Source organism: Pinus tabuliformis, chromosome Q, assembly GCF_031772625.1.
Source record: "Pinus tabuliformis cultivar Carrire ecotype Pingquan chromosome Q, CPIR1, whole genome shotgun sequence".
Taxonomy (NCBI): Eukaryota; Viridiplantae; Streptophyta; class Pinopsida; order Pinales; family Pinaceae; genus Pinus; species Pinus tabuliformis.
The window spans coordinates 142,707,316-142,730,382 of NC_142296.1; the positions used below are offsets into that span (position 1 = coordinate 142,707,316).

The window sequence follows — 23,067 nt, forward strand, 5'->3', positions numbered from 1 at the left end:
CAAGGACATAAGAGATCTACACTTGGGGCTTGCTTTTCTAGGGGGTTAGCCACACATGTGGGGCTACAACAGCCCTCCAACTTATTCAAAGGAATTTTTGGACCAAGGAGAATCACGAAGTCAAGGAAGGTCAGGTTTTCAAGCAAATTTAAGGACAATTTAGCAAGGAAAAGAGAAAAGGCACCTACTTCAAAGGCAAATGGACCAAATTGACTTCATCAAATGAAATGTTGGAGGCAAGGTTGCAGGGGAGCGCCCCCACCCCCCCCCCCCCCCCCGAATCTACTCCCAAAGTGTGCTCCGAGCGGGAGCGCATAGAGAGCGCACTCCTGCAAAAAAAAAAAAAAATCGCTCCCTAGCTTTCTTTGCAAAAAAAAAAATCGCAAAGACATCCAAACACAATTTTTTTCAAAGAAACAAGAATTTTTTAGTGGGGCAGCCTAATATTCAAGCCTATGGCCCTAGTATTGATATGCAATTCATGGTAATGTTAAATTCTTAAAATAAAAGTGACATTCTCCTTTATCTTTCATTTTCATCCTTTACTTAAATTTTTAACATTACCATGAAATGACTCAAGATGTTTGAGAGTGGTTCCAACCTCATTGCATTTCATATGGAGAAAGTAGAATTTTAGATCTCACTCAAAATCCAGCAAACTTGTTAGTTTTTCAAGATTTCAGGATTGGGGGGATTGCAAAGTTTCCATTGGATTTTGTCATGTACTAGGGTATGGAACTCGTATTTAAACAAGAGCACCAAACCCTCTATGTACCTTGATGTTAGTGACATTGGTTGTCGAACTCCTCTATCATGACCCTACTAAACATGTACCCATCACTCAACAAAATATTGACTTGACATGCTACATTTTTTCTATCTTATGTTGATGCTTAGAGGGTGATATTAATGACAAAGATCCCAAGATAGGCAATGATTTGATGATATGTAGGTATTTGTTGTAGCATGATTTTTTTGGATGCTAGAGGTTGTCTAGAGCCTATTTGTTGATGTATTTTCAGTTCAGAGATGGATTGCACACGATGTTATTTTGTTTATGTGCACCCTTACATGCTATATAAATGAAAACTTGTAATTTGTGGACCTGTGGTTGATGAAGATTATAACTACTAGATGAATGATGTTATATTGTTTAATCCATGTTTTTATGTTTTTTATCACTAATTCATCATTCTATATGCTTTTGTTGACATATATGCATCAAAACATATAAGAATACATATTATATAAAATTAGCTCCCAACCCAAGAGCTTTTGAAAATGTCACTCACTGCTCCCACTTCTCGCTTCTACTCCCACTCCCAAGCATCCATGGTTGGAGGAGTAAAGGACAAGTTGTAAAGGATTTCAAACCAATTCAAGCAAAGAATGGACCAAGGAAGGTTTTCTTCATCAACAAACCATCTCAACTCAAGGAATCAAGCATTAAAAGTAAGTCAAAGACCAATTTTATTTGCAAGCCTCATCTCCAAGCAAGGGAGACATCTACACATGCTATTTGTTGGGGACTTTTGGGCCCTTTTTGAGGAACATGTGAGCTTTTGGGAGGAGCGTTCAAACACAGGAAGGCATCCAATATCTTTTGAAGACTATTTAACCATATTTCAAGAGGAACGTTGGACTTTCAAGGCCTAAATGGCCCTCTTTTGTAAGCCATGGCCCCTTGATGAAACATCTACCTCCTTTTGTGATGATTTTAAGCAATTGAATATCAAAAAATTATTTTTCACAGTCTCTAAAGATTTTTTGGATGACAAGTCACCTTATTTTGTGGATCTAATAAGGATCAATGTTGAGAGCCCCATCTATAAATTTACTGATCTCCCTCCTTAGCAAACCATATTATGAAAATGTGAAATCATAATGCAATAATAAGAGCTTCTTTACTGCAAACATCTTGTCTTCAATTTGTGGATTGGCTATTATATTCTTTCTCTTCTTAGCTCTTGAAAAGATATTGTGTTTCATGAGATAATTTTAAAGTTTATGATTGAAATTACATGAAGTTATTAGATCTATCCATTGAAGGGCTACTTAGTCACGTGGAAAATAAGGGTTAGGATGCTAGGCCTCGCCTTCTTTTTGTTGAGCTAGGGTTTTTAAAATCGGATTTTTGGACAAATCCTTATCAGGGGTTCTTCTTTAAAGGATTAAATCTCTCTAGTATCATAGTTGATCCATTGGTCGGGAGTGTTACAATGAAGGAGCCACTCCTAGTTGGATTTTGGCGCTAGAACAAAGTCTTAGACAAGAATGGAGGTGACTAGTGTATGCACTCCAAATTCACATCTTGTCTAAAAAATAATCAATGGCTAATTTAGGGAGGGTTCTGATAACAATCCAGCACAAAGATAATTGTTGTGGTAAAGAGTAAGCCATATTTTCATTTCATCACAAATTTCTCAAAATTCAGAAATCTTTTCAATTTTCTAGTTTTATATATATATATATATATATATATATTCAAAAAAAACAAAAAATCAGAAAATAAATAAAATCAAAAATTATTTTGCTAGCTTGTGCTTAATTTTCCAGTTTTTAGCTAGTTTGGCACTTGGGTTTTGCTAAAAAACTTATCCAATTCGCCAAAGAAAGGTACAGTGGTTTTTTGTGTGCACGTAAGGCTTATATTCCTTAAACAAGCTGCTGTCCAAGGGTTTGTAGATCTGTAACAGTAAGCTACAGCAGCCTAATATAAAGTAAAACAAACCATTTTTAAGGGGATTTAACCTCCTAAGGTATACCTTTCCAATCCTCTTCAATTTTTTTGCTTCCAGAAGGTATTTAAATATTATTTGAAGCATAAAATCCATCCTAAGCTTGTTGAGAATAAAAATAAGCAAGGAATAAATCTTTGTTATTGACCTAGTGTGCATTTAACCCCAAAACTAAGTGTTTGCTTTCAGATTTGAACATCTTTTGAAATGTTCAGTGTTTTGAGGTGCTTGTAGGCTTACTGGAAAGGTATTTCAGAGTACTAACACCTCCAACTCATACCCAAGTTTAATTTGCACATTTTAGGCTTTTGGTTGGCCCTGAAGTAGGCCCTAGCTTGTTGGTCCTGTGTTTCTTTTGCAGGAAATCAGATTTACAAGTCCAAAACAGCAAGCAGAAATATTTGTTTACAACCATATATCAAGACCATAGTCAAGGGTAATCATCTCCTAATTGGTAAGGACTGTCTTACACTCAATTTGGTGCATTTACAATGTTCATTTCACTATGTTATTGTGTTTGTTGAAAATGGTTGTTATTGATGTCAAAGGTTGTCCAAATGAAAGGGAAAGATACATAGTCAAATAGCATATTTCGAAACCTTTCCAATGATATATGGCATGCCTTCCAACTCCTCGTGGTTGAGGATAAATGACTTTTTGAATATTCATTATACATTCTACCAATTGCACAAGTCAGCCCAGCTAGTGGACAAGTCATCCCTACTCTGGACCCCAAGAGCACTATAAATAGGTATTATGTGGAGGAGACTAGGCACTCATTCACTCAAGTAATTCGGTTCTGTTTTTAGACCAGCGAAGGAACAGGTCTGAGGTTCATACCTCATGAACCAAGTGAAGTAAAGCCGAGTTGGAAGGGTTTTTGGTATAATTCTTCGGAAGGGTTTCTGTTCTATTGGAGGCCTGTTGAGGCCAAGTTCTGTTGTTAAGGAGGCCGAGTACAGGGTCTATTGAGAAGGTGAGTTCCACTATTAAGAAGGTTGAGTTCAGGGGCTGTTGGACTTGTTCTAGTTAGAGGCCGAGTTTATGTCCTGGTTTGAGGCCGAGTTGCAGCCTTGGTTAGTGGCCGAGTTGCAGTCGTGATAAGAGCCTAAATTATAGACTTGTTCTGGTTGGAGGCCGAGCTTTGTTGGAGGTCGAGTCGCAGACTGCAGTCCTTGTGGAAGCCGAATTCTAGTTCAAGTTGGGTACAAGCTGCCAGGAGGGCACGACTTCTTTTGAACAAGTTCTAAGCCTAAATATTGTCTCTTGAATCATAAAACAGTTGTAAGTTAGTGCTTATTGAGGATTGGTGTCCTCATCTTCTTGACAGGTTGGAGCCTGTTATTTTTGTAAGTTGGTGCTTATAGAGGATTGGTGTCCTCACAACTAGTTGTAATAAATTGAAGATTGTTTGAAAAGCATTTCTTCTTCAAGTCTGGATTCTCACTTTAATTTCTATGTTCAAGCATTGTGTTGATGATTGATTATGTGATGAGATTTTATTTTTAAAATTAATAAAGAAGAAAAGTTTAAAACTGAGTGATACTGATTCACCCCCCCTCTCAGTATCACTGTGTATTTTCAACAGTGTTCTGATCACTGATCTATAATTTACTGTTGTAGAATATCATTTTCGGATTTGCAATCATCTAAACTAACTCCTACACACCATCACCCACTAAATATCTATAGGCACTGGTCTACTAATCTTGTGGTGGAGTGTTTTAACTTTTGATTGCATAGGGAAGCCTCCCATGGATTTTAGGAGTCCACTTAAAGAGTGGGGACTTGTGCCGAGGTAACTGTGATCATTTGTCTTACACAGTGCCACTCTAGCATCTTGTCGGACCTTTGCAAGATTGCCAATCGGTGGAGTAACAAGGCCATTAAATCAATTGCTTTGTAAACATAATTTTTACTGCACTTATTCTTGCAAGTCTAACTTGGGTGGTAAATAGGAAATTATTTCATGTATGTAAATCAATGTTGCAAAAACCTTTGCTTTGTCCCAATCTTTCCAAATTTTTTAGGTCAAAATTTATGCTCACCAATATTTCCGATAAGTTTCTTTGCAGACTCCCTGAAAGTTGAAACGATATTTGCAACATTCATATAAATCTACTTCAAGGAAGTTTGTGAAAGTTGTCAGTGTAGCATTGTTTTAAGAAATTTTGATGATCATGCACCTTCAACGGAACTTAAAGTAGGATGGCATATTATTCAGCCGAATTTTGATCTGTACATATTTTATGTTTTGAAATAAAATGGTATCTTACAGTGCCTTTAAGAAAAAACAATTTTCATTATGACAATCAAGTAAATTAGCATGGCTCCAATACAAAAAGATGCCAGATAGGCCATGAGACCATGGGGCCTGAAAGCATGAATTGAATGCTTCTGTTCTAACTGCTGCAATTTCTTGCTAAGAGGCACAGGATAGTTTGCATAACAATCAACCTTCCCTAGAATGTTGCCATAAAAGGTATTGATAAGACTGCTCTCAAGTATAGAAATAAGCATGCAAAGGTTATGCAAAATCATTCAGTCAACAATTTCAACAAAGTCCTTGTAAATGAAATCTAGTTATTCTTTAAAACGAGTAGAGAGTAGCATCATACAAATGATCACATCAGTTATATCTTACTTGCTGGACGTAAGGGATGAATCTATTATCTAGATTCTAGATACAGAATACAAATTTCTCCTTCCAAACCAATATGATGTGAGATAGCCAAGTCTCCTCCAACCAATAAATATTTGAAAAGAAATTCCCATTTTTCACTGTTGACGACAATTCTGAATAGAAGAACTTCACTTGAATTCTTAAAATTGCCTGCTTTTTAGTTAGTTTTTCAAAATCGATAAGCAAGATACTAAACCTAATATCAAATGCAATAAGATATAGGGTCCCTTGTCACAGAGAATCTATTGTAGAGTTTTTCACTCAAAATTTCAAAAGCATTAATAAATCTTTCCATTTACCAAACAGCAACACTGACAAACTAAAAGGAAACGAAGAGATACAATCATAGAGAGAAGAAAGGAAGCACTTGCCTCATTCATTTCCCCCCTAACACGTGTTAAGGTGTCTGCATTGGGGTTGCTAGAGAAATACTCCATCTGCTGATGCAGAACTCTAGAAAATTCATCATTCATTGCATAAGCAAGTGCATTGTGAGCCACACGGCCATATGTCTTCATAAATCTCATTTGAATATCCTCTAAATATGCAAATGGAATTCGTCCTGCACGCAAGCCACTATTAGGGAGAAGGAATCCAATAAGATAGGAATAGGCCTGAATGTGACAAATGTAATCACAAACTACTATAAATGTAAAATTGTAGCAATCCCAAACACAACACTAACTCTACAAGAATTATGGGTTATGTATGTATGTATAGGGCACTAAGGCCAAGAGATAACAACGCATAAAGTTGGAAGGGGAGCTGACCATCTGGCTTGAAGAGGACAGACCAAACCTTCAAGCAATCATGAAAGCAGATTCTATGATGGAGCTGAATTCTTATGGCAGTGTCAAATCAGAACACATATATCCATGTACCAATATGTCAAAGGATGGATCAACATGGACATCAACATGAAGGTCGACATGTAGCAATGCTGATCTCATCATGTGTCAGAGGTTTCAAAACAGGTGTAAGTCAAAGTAAAAGGAATGATACATACCTGCCATTCTTTTAGGCTATTGATGATATGTCACCATCTGTCAGTTATTCTGTTATAAGCAAAAATGTGTAGCACAAGCAAGCCTACTATGTAACATGTTATGCAAACAATTCAATACTATACATATGTTCATGGGAGAAGAAATCCACACTTTTTGGAGCAGTCCTAATGATGCCAATTGCTCATGAATGGTTTTCAGTAAGTATATTTATTGTAGTTTATATTTTAAGAGAAATCATTCTTCCTCTTAGGTGCTATAAGTATAATTGCCTCTGCTAATATAAAGATTATTTAAAAGGTGTCACTTATACCTAGAAATCTTGTATCCCATCAACTGAATGCCATGTCTGTGCTTCAAACCATATAGCAATCTTGCATATGAGTTAATAATCCCATTGTGCACACATTTATGTTAGGTATCCTAGCTTGAAATCCAATGAGTTGTAGCAAAACCAACGACTATCCTAAAAAGTTAACAAATCTAAGCCAGCAACAATGAAAAAAGATAAAAATGGAAAGCTAAAAGAGTGTAGACAATGAAGGAAGCCCTTTACAATATAAAAGAGAATAGCTAAGAAGAATAGGAACAATATGACAAAAGGGGTTTTAGTCTTAGTCTCAGTGACTGAAAGAGAACAATGTTGCCAATCACAGAAAAAACGTTCCCCATGTTGAGCATGATGGTGTCATCGAAAGAGTGCGCTGAGTTGAGAAGAAGTGGTTGGAGTAACGAAGTGTTATATCGAACCCAACTCTCCTACTATTCAAGGCCAACATATCCATGGAGGGTAAGAACCTGGTAAGCCATTCTGCCTCAAGGGCATACAGTGCTACACTAGACAAAGAGGGGAGATGCCATAGCACTACATTGAACTCTAAAATTGATGACACAAGTCAAAATTGAGGCAGCATGAGTGAGAAGGTGATCCCTGATAGGTTTGTTGTTGTCAATCCCAATATTCATAATTTTTGTTGGGTATTTGGCCCCCTCAGTAACTAAGATGGTGCAAAAGAAAGAGATGTTTAGCCTAAGGCATTAGTAGACCCTTGCAACACCTAAGATCGAAATGTAATTGTATTTCTAGTAAACAAGACCAAACATCTCAATTGGGGTAACAATAGAAAGAGGACGATCACCCTCCTGAGCATTTATAAAGAATAAAATCTCTCTTGCATCTCATAGTAGACCGTAAAAAATCTATAAAATGTGTTGAACATAGTAGCCCGATCTAGGGTTAAGGGGTTGGGAGGAGAAGTCCAAGTGAGTTGGATGTATGGTCAATAAATCTCGTAACTAATTTGCCCTAGCAATTGTCCCTTTCAAGGATAGAATATGGCAGGGAGCATCCAAAATTAACTTGTGAGGAAGGAGGTGATCAATAACGATACACATTTACTCTAAAAGTGGGCAAAGCCTCAAAAAAATAACATCGTCTCCAACCTATGAAAGGTGAAGAAGAAATCCGATCAAAGGAGCAAAGAATCAAGCTATCACAACCTACAACCTATCAATCATCTTGCTCTGAAATTCTAACCATGATTAAGGCTTTGCAAAATTCAATTGAAGGTATCATCACTAGAGTTGGCCACCAATTGATTGCTATGAAGAGTGAAACTCCAAATTAGTGTAATGGTGAAGTGCACCCTTGCAACACCTAGCATTATAATGTATTGGTTGTTGAGAAATCTAGGGTAGCTAGATTAGGTGATTTCTCTTACTTTGATAACTGCTTGTGATGTATTTTTACTTAACTTGATTAGCTTCTTCTTACACTTGATTATTATTAGTGTTCTTTATCATCAAACAGCTACCAAACAATAAAATCAAAGAGACAATAGGACACAAGATGTAGGCAATCAGCCAGGGCCAAAACCTCTCCAACTAAGAGGAAAACCCACAAGAATTCTTCTCTTCTTATAGAACTTCAATTGACGAATTCCAAGACCTATGACCCTTGATCAAGACCAAGTCAAACCTTGATTCCAGCAACTTCTGCAATTTCGACTTGCCCAACAGATTCTTCTGGAACTTCGACCTGCCCAACACATTCTTCTGCAACTTCGATATGCCTAGCAAACTCTTCTGCAACTTCAACCTGCCCAACAAATTTTTCTGCAACTTCGACCTGCCCAGCAAATTCTTTTGTCCAGCGAATTCTTCTGCCCAGCAAATTTTCCTACCCCATCAAATGTAGAAACCCTAACACAAGAGAGAGAGAGAGAGGCCCAAAAATTTTGATCTAGTTCTTCTCCTTCCTTTTCATCCTTTTTCCAGCTTCTATCTTGAGAAGATCAAACTTGCTTGAGTGAGTCACAATGAGGTCGAGTTCCTTATTATTTATAGGCTTGTGAGGGGTACAAATTGCTCTCTTTAGGCCGACTTGATCTTTGTTCCATGACGAGGTCTTGGAGGGTCTTTTGATTCTATTTTGACTCAAATAAATTTTCTTTACAATGCCCAAATGGGTCTTCAATACATGACATTGACTCAATTGACTTTATGACAAACCTAAAAGCACTCAATGAGTGCTTGACCTAAAAATAAATTTACCTTGAGCATGAAACCCATGCCTCAAGAATAATAATAAATTTATTTTTCTCTTTTCATTAAATACATAAAATCACGATTACATATGCCATTATGAAGATCGAACCTAGTTACATATTTCAACACTCCCTCTTAATTAAGAGGTATTCATAATCCATACAAGGTACTTGGACATTCTCAATCTGAAGAATTCTCATAAGAAGAGTCGGATTGGTAACCCATCTGTATAGCATCATATCATCCAGCATTGTCACATAGCAAGGCCTTGACTAACAACTCTATCTCTCCACAAGATCAGAGCACAATGCTGGTGAGACCAATGATTTATAGACACCCTCATCATTGTCTCTCTTGGAACATACCCCACCCGGGTTCTCTCAGAGTATGTTCCACTAGGACTATTCTTATCTTGGATTCCCAATCCTCAAAGAATATCAGTCCTCTACGACTACTCTTATCTTAGATGCCCTACCACATCCTCAAAGAGTATCGGATGGTAGATGCTTACCCAATCTTCCATTCTTTCTTCCCAAGTGAAGACAAGAATGATGTGTCTATCACTCCCTCTCAACTAGGGAGGATATAACCATTCCTATATGTTGAAGAAAGTGTAACTAGGTTAGGTCTTCATAAATGTACTTTTGATATTTGTATTTATTCAAGAAAGGAAATATTATTTTTGTTATATTTATCAATGAGTTTCTTGCTCATTGAAGTAGGTCAAGCACATATTTAAGTGCTTCTAGGAAGTCAAAGAGTCAATGTATTTATTGAAGACCCTTAAGGGCATGTTACACTATGTATAAACTTGTATAAGAGTCAAAGGAAATATCTCCAAGCAAAGTCAAGTCCTCTCCATGCAACGACATCCTCCTAGCAGCAAAAATGATGAAGAAACACCAAGTCAGCCTACAGTCAACAAGTCGGCCTAAAGGAGGGACAGTCCTCTATATATAGAGGTTGTCCACTCCCTCATAACGACCAATACTCACCTCTGAAATCAGCGAGCAAGAGAAGTCAAGGAAAAGTGAAGAAGGACGAAGTTTAAGGGGTCTCCAAGTGCATTGGAGAAAGAAGGACAGACTCTCTCATAAGAAGGAGAAAGGAACCAAATACACTACTAAACCTCCCACACGTGCGAGAATTTAGGGTTGCAGAACTATCATATCAAGTTTGTACCTACACATTGAAGAAGGAGCTCAGTTGGTCAAGAAGAAGGAAGAAATCATCATTAGTGAAGGGCTTCACTAGAGACCAAGGATAAGTGTCTCTTCTAGGGCAAGTACAACAAGGACTACCAACAATTGTAAGAAGAGAAAAGTGTCGGAAGAAGGAGAACGAAGTGCCAGAAGAAGGAGGACTAAGTGCCAGGGAACAAAGTGCAGGAAGGAGGAAGGACTTGACTTGTGCTTGGAGGATATTCTAGTCAAGGGTCTAGGGTTTGGCATTGATCAATAAGAAGCTTCAATAAGAGAAATTTACAAAAGGGTTTTCCTCTCTAAGAGAGAGAGGTTTTGGCCCTGGCAGAGAGCCAATATCTTGTGTTCTTGTTTCTTATGTTTTGGTAGCAGTTTGATGAAGTAAACACACACTATTAATAACAAGGAGATCAAGCTAAGATAAATTTTAAAAGTGCTTCACAAATTGTTATCAAGTTTAGAAGAATCCTATTATACATAACTCCCTTGATTCTTCAACACTATAATGGATTGTTCTCAAGCTCCCTCTTATCCAGGGACTTTTCAGGCTCCCAGGGACTTGCTTCCAAGCTCCCTCTTAGCCAAGGACTTGTTTCCAAGTTTCTACCAAGTTAGAAACTTGTTTCCAGGCTCCCTCTTAACTAGGGACTTGTTTCCAGCAGCAACTTTTTATTCATTGGTGGAGATCATGGGACCTTTAGTTGCTTGTAGCGCTCCTCCATTTGATGTCATGAATTTTATCTTTAATATTATGGAGCCTTCATCTTGTAGGGCATCAGCCATCCATCACTTTCCTCAAGTCAGTCATGTCATCCTTCCCCTTATCAGAAAGTGATTTTCTAGTCCACATCTGGCTTTCCTTCATACAACTACCTCTTCCACATCATGTTTCCTTTAGGATCTTCTATCCCACCACATGAGTGCTAGTTGTAGATAGCATCCACAACTCTTTTTTCCGGTAGCCCTACATTAACCCATCCAGATGTTATTCAAAAATAAAAAAGAACATCAAATCAAAATTACCTTTTGTGATGGCCCTTCATCATGACATTTGTTTGCTTGCAATATTAACATCCCGCACATATATTTGACACATCTCCAAGATATACAATGTCAAGGGTCTCCTTCTTTTCCAGACTTCATCAGGGTCTTCATATCTTTCCCATGGAGATATCATAGTCAAATCTTTTAGTCATTGGATTTTGATTGCCTTCTCCATAGTTGCATCTTTCATGATCTCTTCCTTTCTTTATTCACACATTGCTTCCCAGGAACTTCCAATCGTAGTTCCTTCATTTTTATCAACCACCTCATATTCCATATGAGGACTTATTATGTTGATTTCATCTAGTCAATATGTGAACCATGCCTTTATGCATCCTTCCAAAGGAGGAGATCCCTTTCTCTTGATCATGCTCATGAGGTGGAGCATTTATCCATGTTATCTGCAACTATATGACATGACTCAATTTATTAAACATATGCATACATACCTCTTTTCTCCTTTGGTCATCTAGACTTCCTTCAATAGCTTCCTATCCTTGATTGAGAGTGCTTCAATCATCTTTGACATGTTGCATTATTTTGTCATCTTACCATCATTCTTTCAAACAATGAATCCCATCCAAAGTGGAATTCTCAGTGAGACATTTGCTTCTCCCAAGAGATGAACCTTCCAATGAAGATTCTAGTTGAGGATCTTGATTATCCTCATCTTGCAGATGCTCCTTCCCAATGATGTATGATGAGTTCTATACTAGATGACTCACTTCTACCCATAAGTACTACTTATGCTTTTAATGAGGTTATCAAGAGCTACTTCCTTCTAATAGTGATTGCCATAAACTTCAGCTATCTTTCAAGCTTCCCATGAGCTCTTGCTTTCAATCATATGCTATTATGATGCCATCCCCTAAAATGATGCATCTTATCATGCTTCTAATGCTTCCTACCATGATAGCTATATTTACAGAAACTGAAAAGAACTAGGTGGAGAAGACTTATCTCAATCATAGTAGAGATCTTTTACTTCTTCCTTCTTGGATTTCTTCTTTTCAGCTTCTTCCACTTCTTCAGTGATATGGGCTTTTCCCTTCCTCTTTTGTTGTCGTCCTTCTTGAGCTTAGGAAAATCTCTCTTATAGTGCCCATATCCATAGCATTGAACCTTCGCCATATTCTTCTTCCTTTTCTAAGGACCAAATTTCCCAAACTTTCCTTTCCTCTTCGCCATGGCAGCATATGCTTGAGTTTGCTCATTTGATCCTACATCACTTTTTGCCTTCAACCTGGTTTCTTCAATTTTGCATAGTGACCACAGCTCATTGAATGGAGTAGCTTCCTTCTTCCCATAAATTCTTGATGTAAAGTTACCCCATTCCTCTAGTAGTGCATTGAGTACTATAGTAGTTGTTTCCTTGTCAGACGTTATCTCTCCCAACTCTTGCAGTTGGTTCCTTATTTCAGACACCCTCATAAAGTATCATTCCTTCTTCCTTTGATATCATCATCTTGTAGAGCTTGGTTCTTAATGATATCACTTCTCCTGCAGAACTTACGGAGAATAATTCCACTAGTTTGTCATAGATGTCTTTTCACTTTTCCAATTTTTCTACATAAGGATTCTTTGAGCCCTTATTTCCTTTTTCATGTATTCAGCTAGAGCTTGAGCTTCTTCCTTTGGAGGTTTAGTGACAGAACCCTTAACATGCTCAACGACTTCATTTTCTATGAGGATCAAATCTATCCTCTTCTTCCATGCAAGAAAGTTTGACAACCCAACCAATTTGTTGCTCTCCTTGCAAAATGAAGTCATTTTGATAGATTCAAATATAGATATAAAGATACTTGTCAAGTGAAGATGCTCCTTGATGTTAATATCTTCAACTTGATGCCTTCTTGATTTTGATGATGATAGAAGATGTCTTCTTGATGAAGATGTATTCCTTCAAAAGTGATCCTTCAACGAGAGGGAGATCACCTTGATTCCTTGATGATGATGATTATGCTTCTTCCTGCTTCTCTAGAATGTAGAGACTTTTAAATGCTTGTAGTTCTTCTATGGATGAGCTAGGGTTTTCAAGTCTTACAACTTCAGATTTTGGCCCTTCTTCATATTTTAGGCTTGCTATTGCAAAACTACAATTTGGGATTCTCCTGTAGAAACCCACAGTCACACGTGTGGCTGGAATATGGATAGACTTGCCTCCTTTTGACTTCGATTGACCTTGACGCCTTCTCTTGAAAATTCGGCTTGCTAAATAGTCCTTCCAAACATTGGCTCCTTTGAGTGAATGCAATTTTCGACTTCTACTACTGCAATATGATGACCTAACCTTTGCACGTGTGGAGGAGAATTAGCCCAAAACAGAGCAGGAAATGCTTCGCTTTTCTTTATTCTTCCTTCATTGGGTATAAGGCTTCTTTCTCTTTCTTGATCAAACTCTTCTTGATGCTTCTTAGATGCTTTTCTAGTGCTTCGGCCCTTGAGTGTCCTTCTTTAAGCTACCTTTCCTTTCTATGACACCTTAGCTCTGATACCATATTGAGAAATCTAGGGCAACTACATTAGGCGATTTCTCCTACTTTGATAATTGCTTGTGATGTATTTTTACTTAACTTGATTAGCTTCTTCTTACACTTGATTATTATTAGTGTTCTTTATCATCAAACAGCTACCAAACAATAAAATCAAAGAGACAATAGGACACAAGATGTAGGCGATCAATCAGGGCAAAAACCTCTCCAACTAAGAGGAAAACCCACAAGAATTATTCTCTTCTTAAGAACTTCAATTGGCGAATTCCAAAACCTATGACCCTTGACCAAGACCAAGTCAAAGCTTGATTCCAGCAACTTCTGCAATTTTGACTTGCCCAGCAGATTCTTCTAGAACTTCAACCTGCCCAACACATTCTTCTGCAACTTCGATATGCCCAGCAAACTCTTCTGCAACTTCGACCTGCCCAACAAATTCTTCTGCAACTTCGACCTGCCCAGCAAATTCTTTTGTCCAATAAATTCTTCTGCCCAGCAAATTCTTCTGCCCATCAAATGTAGAAACCCTAACACAAGAGAGAGAGAGAGAGAGAGCCCAAAAACTTCGATCTAGTTCTTCTCCTTCCTTTTCGTCCTTTTTCCAGCTTCTATCTTGAGAAGATCAAACTTGCTTGAGTGAGTCACAATGAGGTCAAGTTCCTTCTTATTTATAGGCTTTTGAGGCATATGAATTGCTCTCTTTAGGCCGACTTGTCCCTTGTTGGTCAATAATTGTCATTGATGAAATATAACTCTCTTGATGGAAATTGATTTAATGACATATGATGTCATGGTTGGAAGTCACCCAGGATAATGCATGGTTGATGACATGAATGCCACCATGATCACATGGAAAACTTAGATGACACACCATGATGAGGAACATTATAATGAGGAGCTTGGAGATATGATGAAGTCACACTATGATAAGGGTTGTCTGCACAAAAATTCATGCACAGTCACAAAAACAATTAAATTTGGACACCTTGGAGGCATCCTTTCGAAATGAACCCTAGATCATCTCAAAGAGGATTTTTTCCTCTTTCTAACGAGCCTTCATTTGCCCCGAAACTCCCAGCGGTTGATGAGATAAGGAATTTTTAAGGAAAAAAATATGAAATTACAAGCTAGCCGACCTATACCTGTCATACATGTCGGCTCACAGTATGAAGACGTGTCCCTTCGTTTTATTGACAAAAAACCACTATAAATACAGTGATCCGTCTTCATTTTCATTCAGCTTTTTTCGGTGATCATCACAAGAAATACATTCATAGTTCACAACTCGTGAACTTCAAGAAAAGAAGCTTATAACTGAAGAAGAAAAAGACTACAAATACATGTTTTGGGTTATATCAGATGATTGACAACTCCAGGCAGCGGATTAATCTTATTTACTATAAACATACCTTGGACCCACAGTAAAAAATCTCGGACCTGTATTCTCGTGCTCGGATTACTCTTGGACCCGTATTCTCTTGCTCAGATTACCCACAGTGCACTCTCCTCAGAACTGTTGACACGGACTTGGGGTATCATTGTTGATCTCGGACCTGGTGTATTGTTGAGCCTTGGATCATCTTCAGACTGTGGAAAACTACAGACCTGTTCTATCATTTTCGGTGGCTCACTGTGACTGTGCTCAACCGATTGTAACGTACTCCAGCATTGTGGATTATCTTTGTGGCTCAGACATTTTAAGGCTGCCCTCAGGTCTGTCACGCATTAATGTAGCACGAACCTTCTCAGATCACCCATGGAACTGTGCATTTCTTGTTGTGACTCGAGTATAAAGGACTGTCTAAGGTTCAGTACACTCAGATTTACTGTGGAAGAGTAGCTACAACACCTTGAAGATTTAGTGATTTCCTATTGGAGCAGCTGTGGTGGCAGCATCAAAGTATATGCAGACAGTGGTGGAGATCCAAAAATTGAAGAACATTGGACAATCTAGTACTAATTATTTTGGAGCTAATTGAAGCATTGAACAGTGCAAAATCTTGTTGAAGATACTCAAGTAAGTACATTATTCATTTTTATTAGAGAACACTGAAGGGTTGGTGCCCTTGGGGTTGGAGCCCCTAAACACAAGGTTGGAATGTTGAGAAGAATAGGGTCGAAGCCCTAGAGGTCGGAGCCTCATTAAAAAGTCCAAGTAGGTGCTTGGCTACAGGTTGGTACCTGGAACATTGAAGGATTGGTGCACTTAACTATTATTGTACTCAATTATTTGAAAAAGAGAATTGAAGTTCTTCCTTAATAAAGTTACTATTATTATTCGTTTCTTTCTGATTATAGTTGTGAAGATTCTAACTGGAAAAAAGAACAATTGAAAAGACATATTGATTCACCCCCCTCTCAGTATTTCCAACAATTACTATCGGAGCCAGCTTCTTCATTATCAGCCTAACAACTGGAAGAAGGATTCACAGGTCACAATGAAGAATCAGGAAATGACAGGAAAGATTCCCTTGTTTGACGGTACAAACTTTGCTTTTTGGAAGAAGAGGATCTCCTACTATTTAATGTCTCTTGGACCTGAAGTATGATAATCTGTTTTGGATGAGTACAAAGCTCCTCCCACTCTTCTGACTGATCAAAATGGAAGGAAAGCTTACATTGCAAATGCCAAAGCATTAAATTCCATAACTAGTGGAATTACTGACTTTGAATTCACAAAAGTCCTGGGTTGTGATTCTGCAAAACAAATGTGAGACAAGCTCATTGCTTTATATGACAAGGACTCCAAAGTTAAGAAGGCAAAGCTCCAAACTCATAGAAGGCAATTTGAGAAGACATTGCATCATTCTTTCTCCGAGTAGTTGAAGTCGTCAACTCACTTAAAAGTTTAGAAGAAAATATTGAAGAAAGCGCAATTGTTCAAAGGGTCTTGAGATCTCTTCCAAATAGATTTGACTCCAAAGTAAGTGCCATAGAAGAAATGAAGGATTTGGATACTTTAAAAATGGATGAACTTCATGGAATTCTCATTGCTTATGAAATGAGAAAAGGGATCCCAAATTCCAAGGAAGCAACATTCAAAGCTTCAAAATCAAAAAAGAAGGGGAAGAATTGGAATACCAGCAGTGATGACTCCGATATTGAATCTGAACTTGCACAGTTTGTACGAAAGCTAAGAAAAGGATCCAAGCTAAAAGGTAAGTATCCTCTCATTTGTTTTAAATGTGGAAGGATAGGTCACTATGCTGCAAAATGTCCTCATAAATATGATAGTGATGATGAGGAGGAATATAAAAAGGGGATGTTCAAAAAGAAAGGATTTAACAAGAAGAACTTCTTCTCCAAACAAGACGATTCTGATGAAGATGAATTCATAATCACCAAGAAGAAATCAACTAAAAATATCACTTTTCACAAAAGAAATGATGATGAGTCAGATGAGGAAAATGACTATGCTGGAAGTAGAGAAGTATTATTCATGGCATTTACAAATGATGATGACTCCGAACAAGAAGGCGAAGGAAATGTGGATGAGGTACTAATGAGTACCATTGAAGAAAATGACAAATTACGAAAGAAGATTATTTCTCTTAAAGAGGAAGCAAAAAGGACGAAAGATTTCTTGAACAATAAACTAAAAGAGAAAGAAGAGATTTGCGAAAAACGTGAAATTGAAATTGTTTCGCTAAGAAAAGAATTGGATCAAGTTAAAAGGAGTTGGAAAAGCTCTTGAACACTTGATAACATCCTTAATGCTCAAAGACCTCAATATGACAAATCTGGGATTGGTTTCAAAGGAGAATCACCAAGTACAAAGGAGAATGTGAATGAGGAAATCCAAAGAAACTATGCTGACATTCTTTCTAGTCATCCAAAAGAAGAGAAGTCGTCTCACCAAGAATAAAAGTTAACCTTTATCAATCCAAGGAATGAAGGAAGGACAGCTCCAAGGAAGAATACTACCTCAAATCAAGGCTATTCTAACAGGTACCAAACAATCTTTCTTTGGTATTGTTTTTATTGTAAATGCTTTGGTCATCAAGCCAAGCATTGCAAGGGTCGTAAGGGCAATGCTTCAAGAAATAAGAATCAACAAAGCAAGCCACTTGACCTCAAAGAACAAGGCCAAATCAAAACTTACAACTCTTTTGATCCTTTGGCTAAGTATGATCCAATTTGCTCATTATGTAATGATTATGGTCATGTTGAAGAAAATTGACCATTCAAAAAGGAAGATCTACAAAAGGATGAACCCGCTATTTTGCTCATAGTGATGAAAATCAATGGTTTGTAGACAGTGGATGTTCAAGACACATGTCAGGTGACCGAAAGAAATTTACCTCCTTAATCAAGAAAGATGGAAAGGTGCCTTTTGGAAGTGGATCTGCCAAGATAGTTGGAAAAGGAATTGTTGCTCTCATCAATGGAAAAGGAAAAGCCCAAAATGCATTGTTGGTGGAAGGACTCAAACACAACCTTTTGAGTGTGAGCCAACATTATGATCAAGGACACAAGGTTGTCTTTAGTACGAAAGATTGTGAGATATGGAGCTCCTCCTCAAGTGAACTTATAGTTAAAGGAATAAGAACATCAGATAATGTATACATTTTGAACAAAACTCAAGAAGATAAATGCTATGTAAGTCGAGCAAATGAAAGTTGGCTATGGCACAAACGATTGGGAAATATAAGCTTTGATAACTTGATCAATATCAACAAAACAAATGCAATAAGGGACATTCCAAAAATAATCAAGCCAAATCAAGTTGTATGTAGACCATGTCAACATGGAAAAAAACAAGAATCAGTTTCAAGACTAAGGAGTTCTCTACATCAAAACCTTTGGATATCATGCATGCAGATTTATGTGGACCAACCAAAACTCCAGCTATACAAGGCGAAAGGTATTTTGCTTTATTTGTTGATGACTATACTAGAATGATGTGGGTATACTTTATAAAATTCAAATCTGAAGCTTTTGAATGTTTAAAAAATTTTAAAGCTCTAGTACAAAATGAGAAAGAATCAAAGATTAAATGCTTTAGAACAAATAGAGGAGGAGAATTTACTTCAAAAGAATTTGATGAATTTAGTAAAGTGCATGAAATCAAGAGAGAGCTCTCTATTGCTAGAACACCCAAACAAACTGGAGTAGTAGAAAGAAGAAACCGAACTGTACAAGAGATGGCAAGAACAATTCTACTAGCAGCTGATTTGCAGCCCAAGTTTTGGAAAGAAGCAGTCAGGACAGCAGTTTATACCTTGAATCGAACTCAACTAAGACCAAATAACGACAAGACACCATACGAACTATGGAAAGGGAGACCTGCTTCGGTAAAGTACTTTAGAATATTTGGAAGCAAATGTTTTATGAAGATCAATGATGACTCACCAGGAAAATTTGATTCTCGGGTCGATGAAGGAATACTCCTTGGATATTCTACAAGAAGCAAAGCTTACAAATGCTACAATAATCGACTACAAAAAGTAGTAGAAAGCATTGATGTAAAAATTGACGAAGCTCTACCAGAAAAAGATTGACGAAGCTCTTCCAGAAAAAGAAATTGAAGTCCATGAAGAAGATCTTATCCTTGAAGAATTTGACGAAGAAGAGTCAGCAAAAGAGGAAAAAGATCAAGAAAATCAAAAAGAACCATCTCAAACTCCTTCAAAAGTGAAATTCCTCCAAAACCATCATCCGGAAGAGCAGATTATTAGCAATGTAGATGAGGGAATACAAACCCGAAGAAGGATGACAAGTACACCAAGGAAAAATGATGTTGCTCTCTTATCTATGATAGAACCAGAAAATTTTACTCAAGCAAGTAAGGATCCTCATTGGGTAGAAGCGATGGAAGAAGAAATGTCCCAAATCGAGAAAAATGACACATGGGAGCTAGTACCTCGTCCAAAAGATAAAAGTATAATTGGAACCAAGTGGGTGTTCAAAAACAAAATGAATGAGGATGGACAAATCGTCAAAAATAAGGCAAGGCTTGTTTGTAAAGGTTATTCACAAATTGAAGGAGTTGATGTTGAAGAAACCTTTGCACCAGTAGCACGTATGGAGGCTATAAGGATGTTTTTGGCATTTGCTTGCTCAAAAGGATTCAAAGTCTATCAAATGGACGTAAAATCAGCATTTCTAAATGGGGAACTCAAGGAAGAAGTCTACATGGAGCAACCAGAAGGGTTTGATCTAGCAGAAGGAAAAGACTTTGTATGTAAGTTGAAAAAGGCATTATATGGGTTGAAACAAGCTCCTAGAGCTTGGTACGCAAGATTGGATCACTATCTACAACAACAAGGCTTCAAAAAGGGGGTGGCAGGAAGTAATCTCTACATGAAGATGGACAAGGATAAATTACTAGTCACTCTTGTATATGTTGATGATCTGATTTTTGCTAGCAATGATGATGAGATGAGCCATGAGTTTGCTCAAAATATGTCAAAAGAGTTTGAAATGTCGATGATTGGTGAGTTATCTTACTTCCTTGGACTACAAGTATCTCAAACCACAGCAGGCATGTTCATATCTCAAGCAAAATATCTTAAAGACATGCTTAAAATATATGGGATGGAAGAATGTGCACCTATGAGCACACCGATGACCACAGACTGCAAATTGAGCAAAGATGATGAATCCCCCTCGGTAGATGCAACTCTTTACAGGTCAATAATTGGAGCTCTCCTATACTTAACTGCTACAAGACCCAACATTATGCAAGCAGTAGAAATGGTGGGAAGATTTCAATCAGTTCCTACACAATCCCATTTGTTGGCTGTGAAAAAAATTCTCAGATACTTGAAAGGAACTCATGACTTTGGTCTTTGGTACCCCAAAAGCACAACTCTTACAGTGACAGCTTACACCGATGCTGATTGGGTTGGAAGCGTGGACGATTGAAAAAGTACCAACGGAAATGCATTCTTCATGGAAGATTGTCTAGTATCTTGGCTCAGCAAAAAGCAATCGTCAATATCTCTTTCCACAGCTGAAGCCAAATATATAGCTACTACAAATTGTTGCACACAAATACTATGGATGAAGGAAGCTTTGAAGGATGTCAACATAGAAACCAATGTTGCGGGGGAGCGCCCCCCCCCCCTCGATCCCGCTCCCAATTCGCGCTCCAGGTGGGAGCGCAAATTGGGAACGGGTCGGGAGCGCGCTCCCTAAAAAAAAAGCGCTCCCTGCCTTTTCGGGAGCGTTTTGCTTTTTTTGCAAAAAAAAACTTGCAATGATGTTTCAAATGCAATTTTTTTCAAAGAAACAAATAAGTTTTGAGTGGGGCAGCTTAATGATCAAGTCTATGACCCTAGTATTGATATGAGATTCATGGTAATGTTAAATTCTTAAAGTAAAAGTGACATTCCCCTTAATCTTCATTTTCATTCTTTTACTTAAATTTTTAACATTGCCATGAAATGACTCAGGATGTTTGAGAGTGATTCTGACCTCATTGGATTTCATATGGAGAAAGTAGAATTTTAGATTTCATTCAAAATCCAGCAGACTTATCAGTTTTTCAGGATTTCAGGATTGCAATGTTTCCATTGAATTTTGTCATGTATTAGGGTATGGAACTCGTATTTAATCAAGAGCACCAATCCCTCTATGTACCTTGATGTTAGTGACATTGGTTGTCGAACTCCTCTATCATGACCCTCCTAAAAATGTATGCATCACTCAAACAAAATCTTGACTTGACATGCTATGCTTTTTCTATCTTATGTTAATTCTTAGAGGGTGATATTAATGACAAAGATCCCTATACAGATATAGAGGTAATGACAAAGATACCTCTGGATATTAATGCTTAGAGGATGATATTAATGACAAAAATCCTGATTTTCCAACAAGACTAAAAAATTAGACATTTCTCGTGGTGGCAAGAGGCCCAAGCATAAGCAATACACAATAGATTTACTTGTCTTTTCTAGTTTCTAGTAGTTTTTATAACTATTGACTCTTTCATATTTATTATGATATTTTTTTAAACAATATATGACAATTTAAGTTTGAAGTTGGCAATTATAACTCATTAGTAATGAATTATGAATGTGATGCTTCATGAAAGTTGAAAGTTATTTCATTTCATTTTATAACATTTCATTTCATGTTAGATATTATTTGTTGTAATGGTTACACTTAGCTTACAAGTACAACTTTGGTGATCAATGATGATAAATGTTATATATTGAATTTTGAAAGCTTGAAACTTTAAGATTGATGAATCACGAGACTCAATATGTTGTATGTTACTATGTTACTAACTTGTGGATGTGGTTGATGAAGATTATAACTTCTAGATGATTGTTGTTATATGGTTCAATCTATGTTTTTTTTATGTTTTTATATCTAATTCATCAATATACATGTTTTTGTTGACATATATGTATCAAAATATATATATATATATAAAATGCTCTGGGATTCGCTCCCAAACCAGGAGCTTCTGAAAATGTCGCTCCCGCTCCCAACTAACACTGATAGAAACTAAACAGTGAATCACTATCTACTACAACAACACTAGTGCCATCAGTCTCTCAAAGAATCCAGTGATGCACTCAAAGACCAAACATATTCCAATCAAATATCACTTTCTTCGTGAACAGGTTGTTGAACAAAACATCAAGTTGGAGTACATCAATACAAAAGAACAAATTGCAAATATCTTCACAAAGCCTCTTCCACGAGAAGCATTTAAACATCTTCGCCAAAAGATGGGGGTTATTGCTCTTGCATCACATTAAATAATCATCTTCGCAAGAGTAGGAGTGGCATGTCAGGGGGAGCAGCATGACTAAGAAAACAATTTGATAGGGGGAGTACTTGGGCAGTTGATTACTTAACTTGATTAGCTTCTTCTTACACTTGATTATTATTAGTGTTCTTTATCATCAAACAGCTACCAAACAATAAAATCAAAGAGACAATAGGACACAAGATGTAGGCGATCAGTCAGGGCAAAAACCTCTCCAACTGAGAGGAAAACCCACCATAATTCTCTCTTCGTATAGAACTTCAATTGACGAATTCCAAGACCTATGACCCTTGACCAAGACCAAGTCAAACCTTTATTCCAACAACTTTTGGAATTTCGACTTGCCCAGCAGATTCTTCTGCAACTTCGACCTGCGCAACACATTCTTCTGCAACTTCGATATGCCCAGCAAACTCTTCTGCAACTTCGAGTTGCCCAGCAAATTCTTCTGCAACTTCAACCTGCCCAACAAATTCTTTTGTCCAGCAAAGTCTTCTACCCAACAAATTCTCTTGCCCATTAAATGTAGAAACCCTAACACGAAAGAGAGAGGCCCAAAAACTTCGATCTAGTTCCTCCCCTTTCTTTTCGTCCCTTTTCCAGCTTCTATCTTCAGAGGATCGAACTTG

The 23,067-nt window shown here is 37.4% G+C and overlaps 1 protein-coding gene across 1 annotated transcript in view; it reads right to left on the minus strand.

Moving 5' to 3' along the window:
- Window positions 1-23,067, minus strand: part of VAMP714 (vesicle-associated membrane protein 714) — a 198,181-nt gene that overhangs the window by 78,821 nt on the left and 96,293 nt on the right. Inside the window, exon 2 of the mRNA XM_089384108.1 lies at window positions 5,793-5,983. Within this exon, the coding sequence (XP_089240234.1) occupies window positions 5,793-5,983 (191 nt within the window). The remainder of the gene's footprint in view (window positions 1-5,792; window positions 5,984-23,067) is intronic.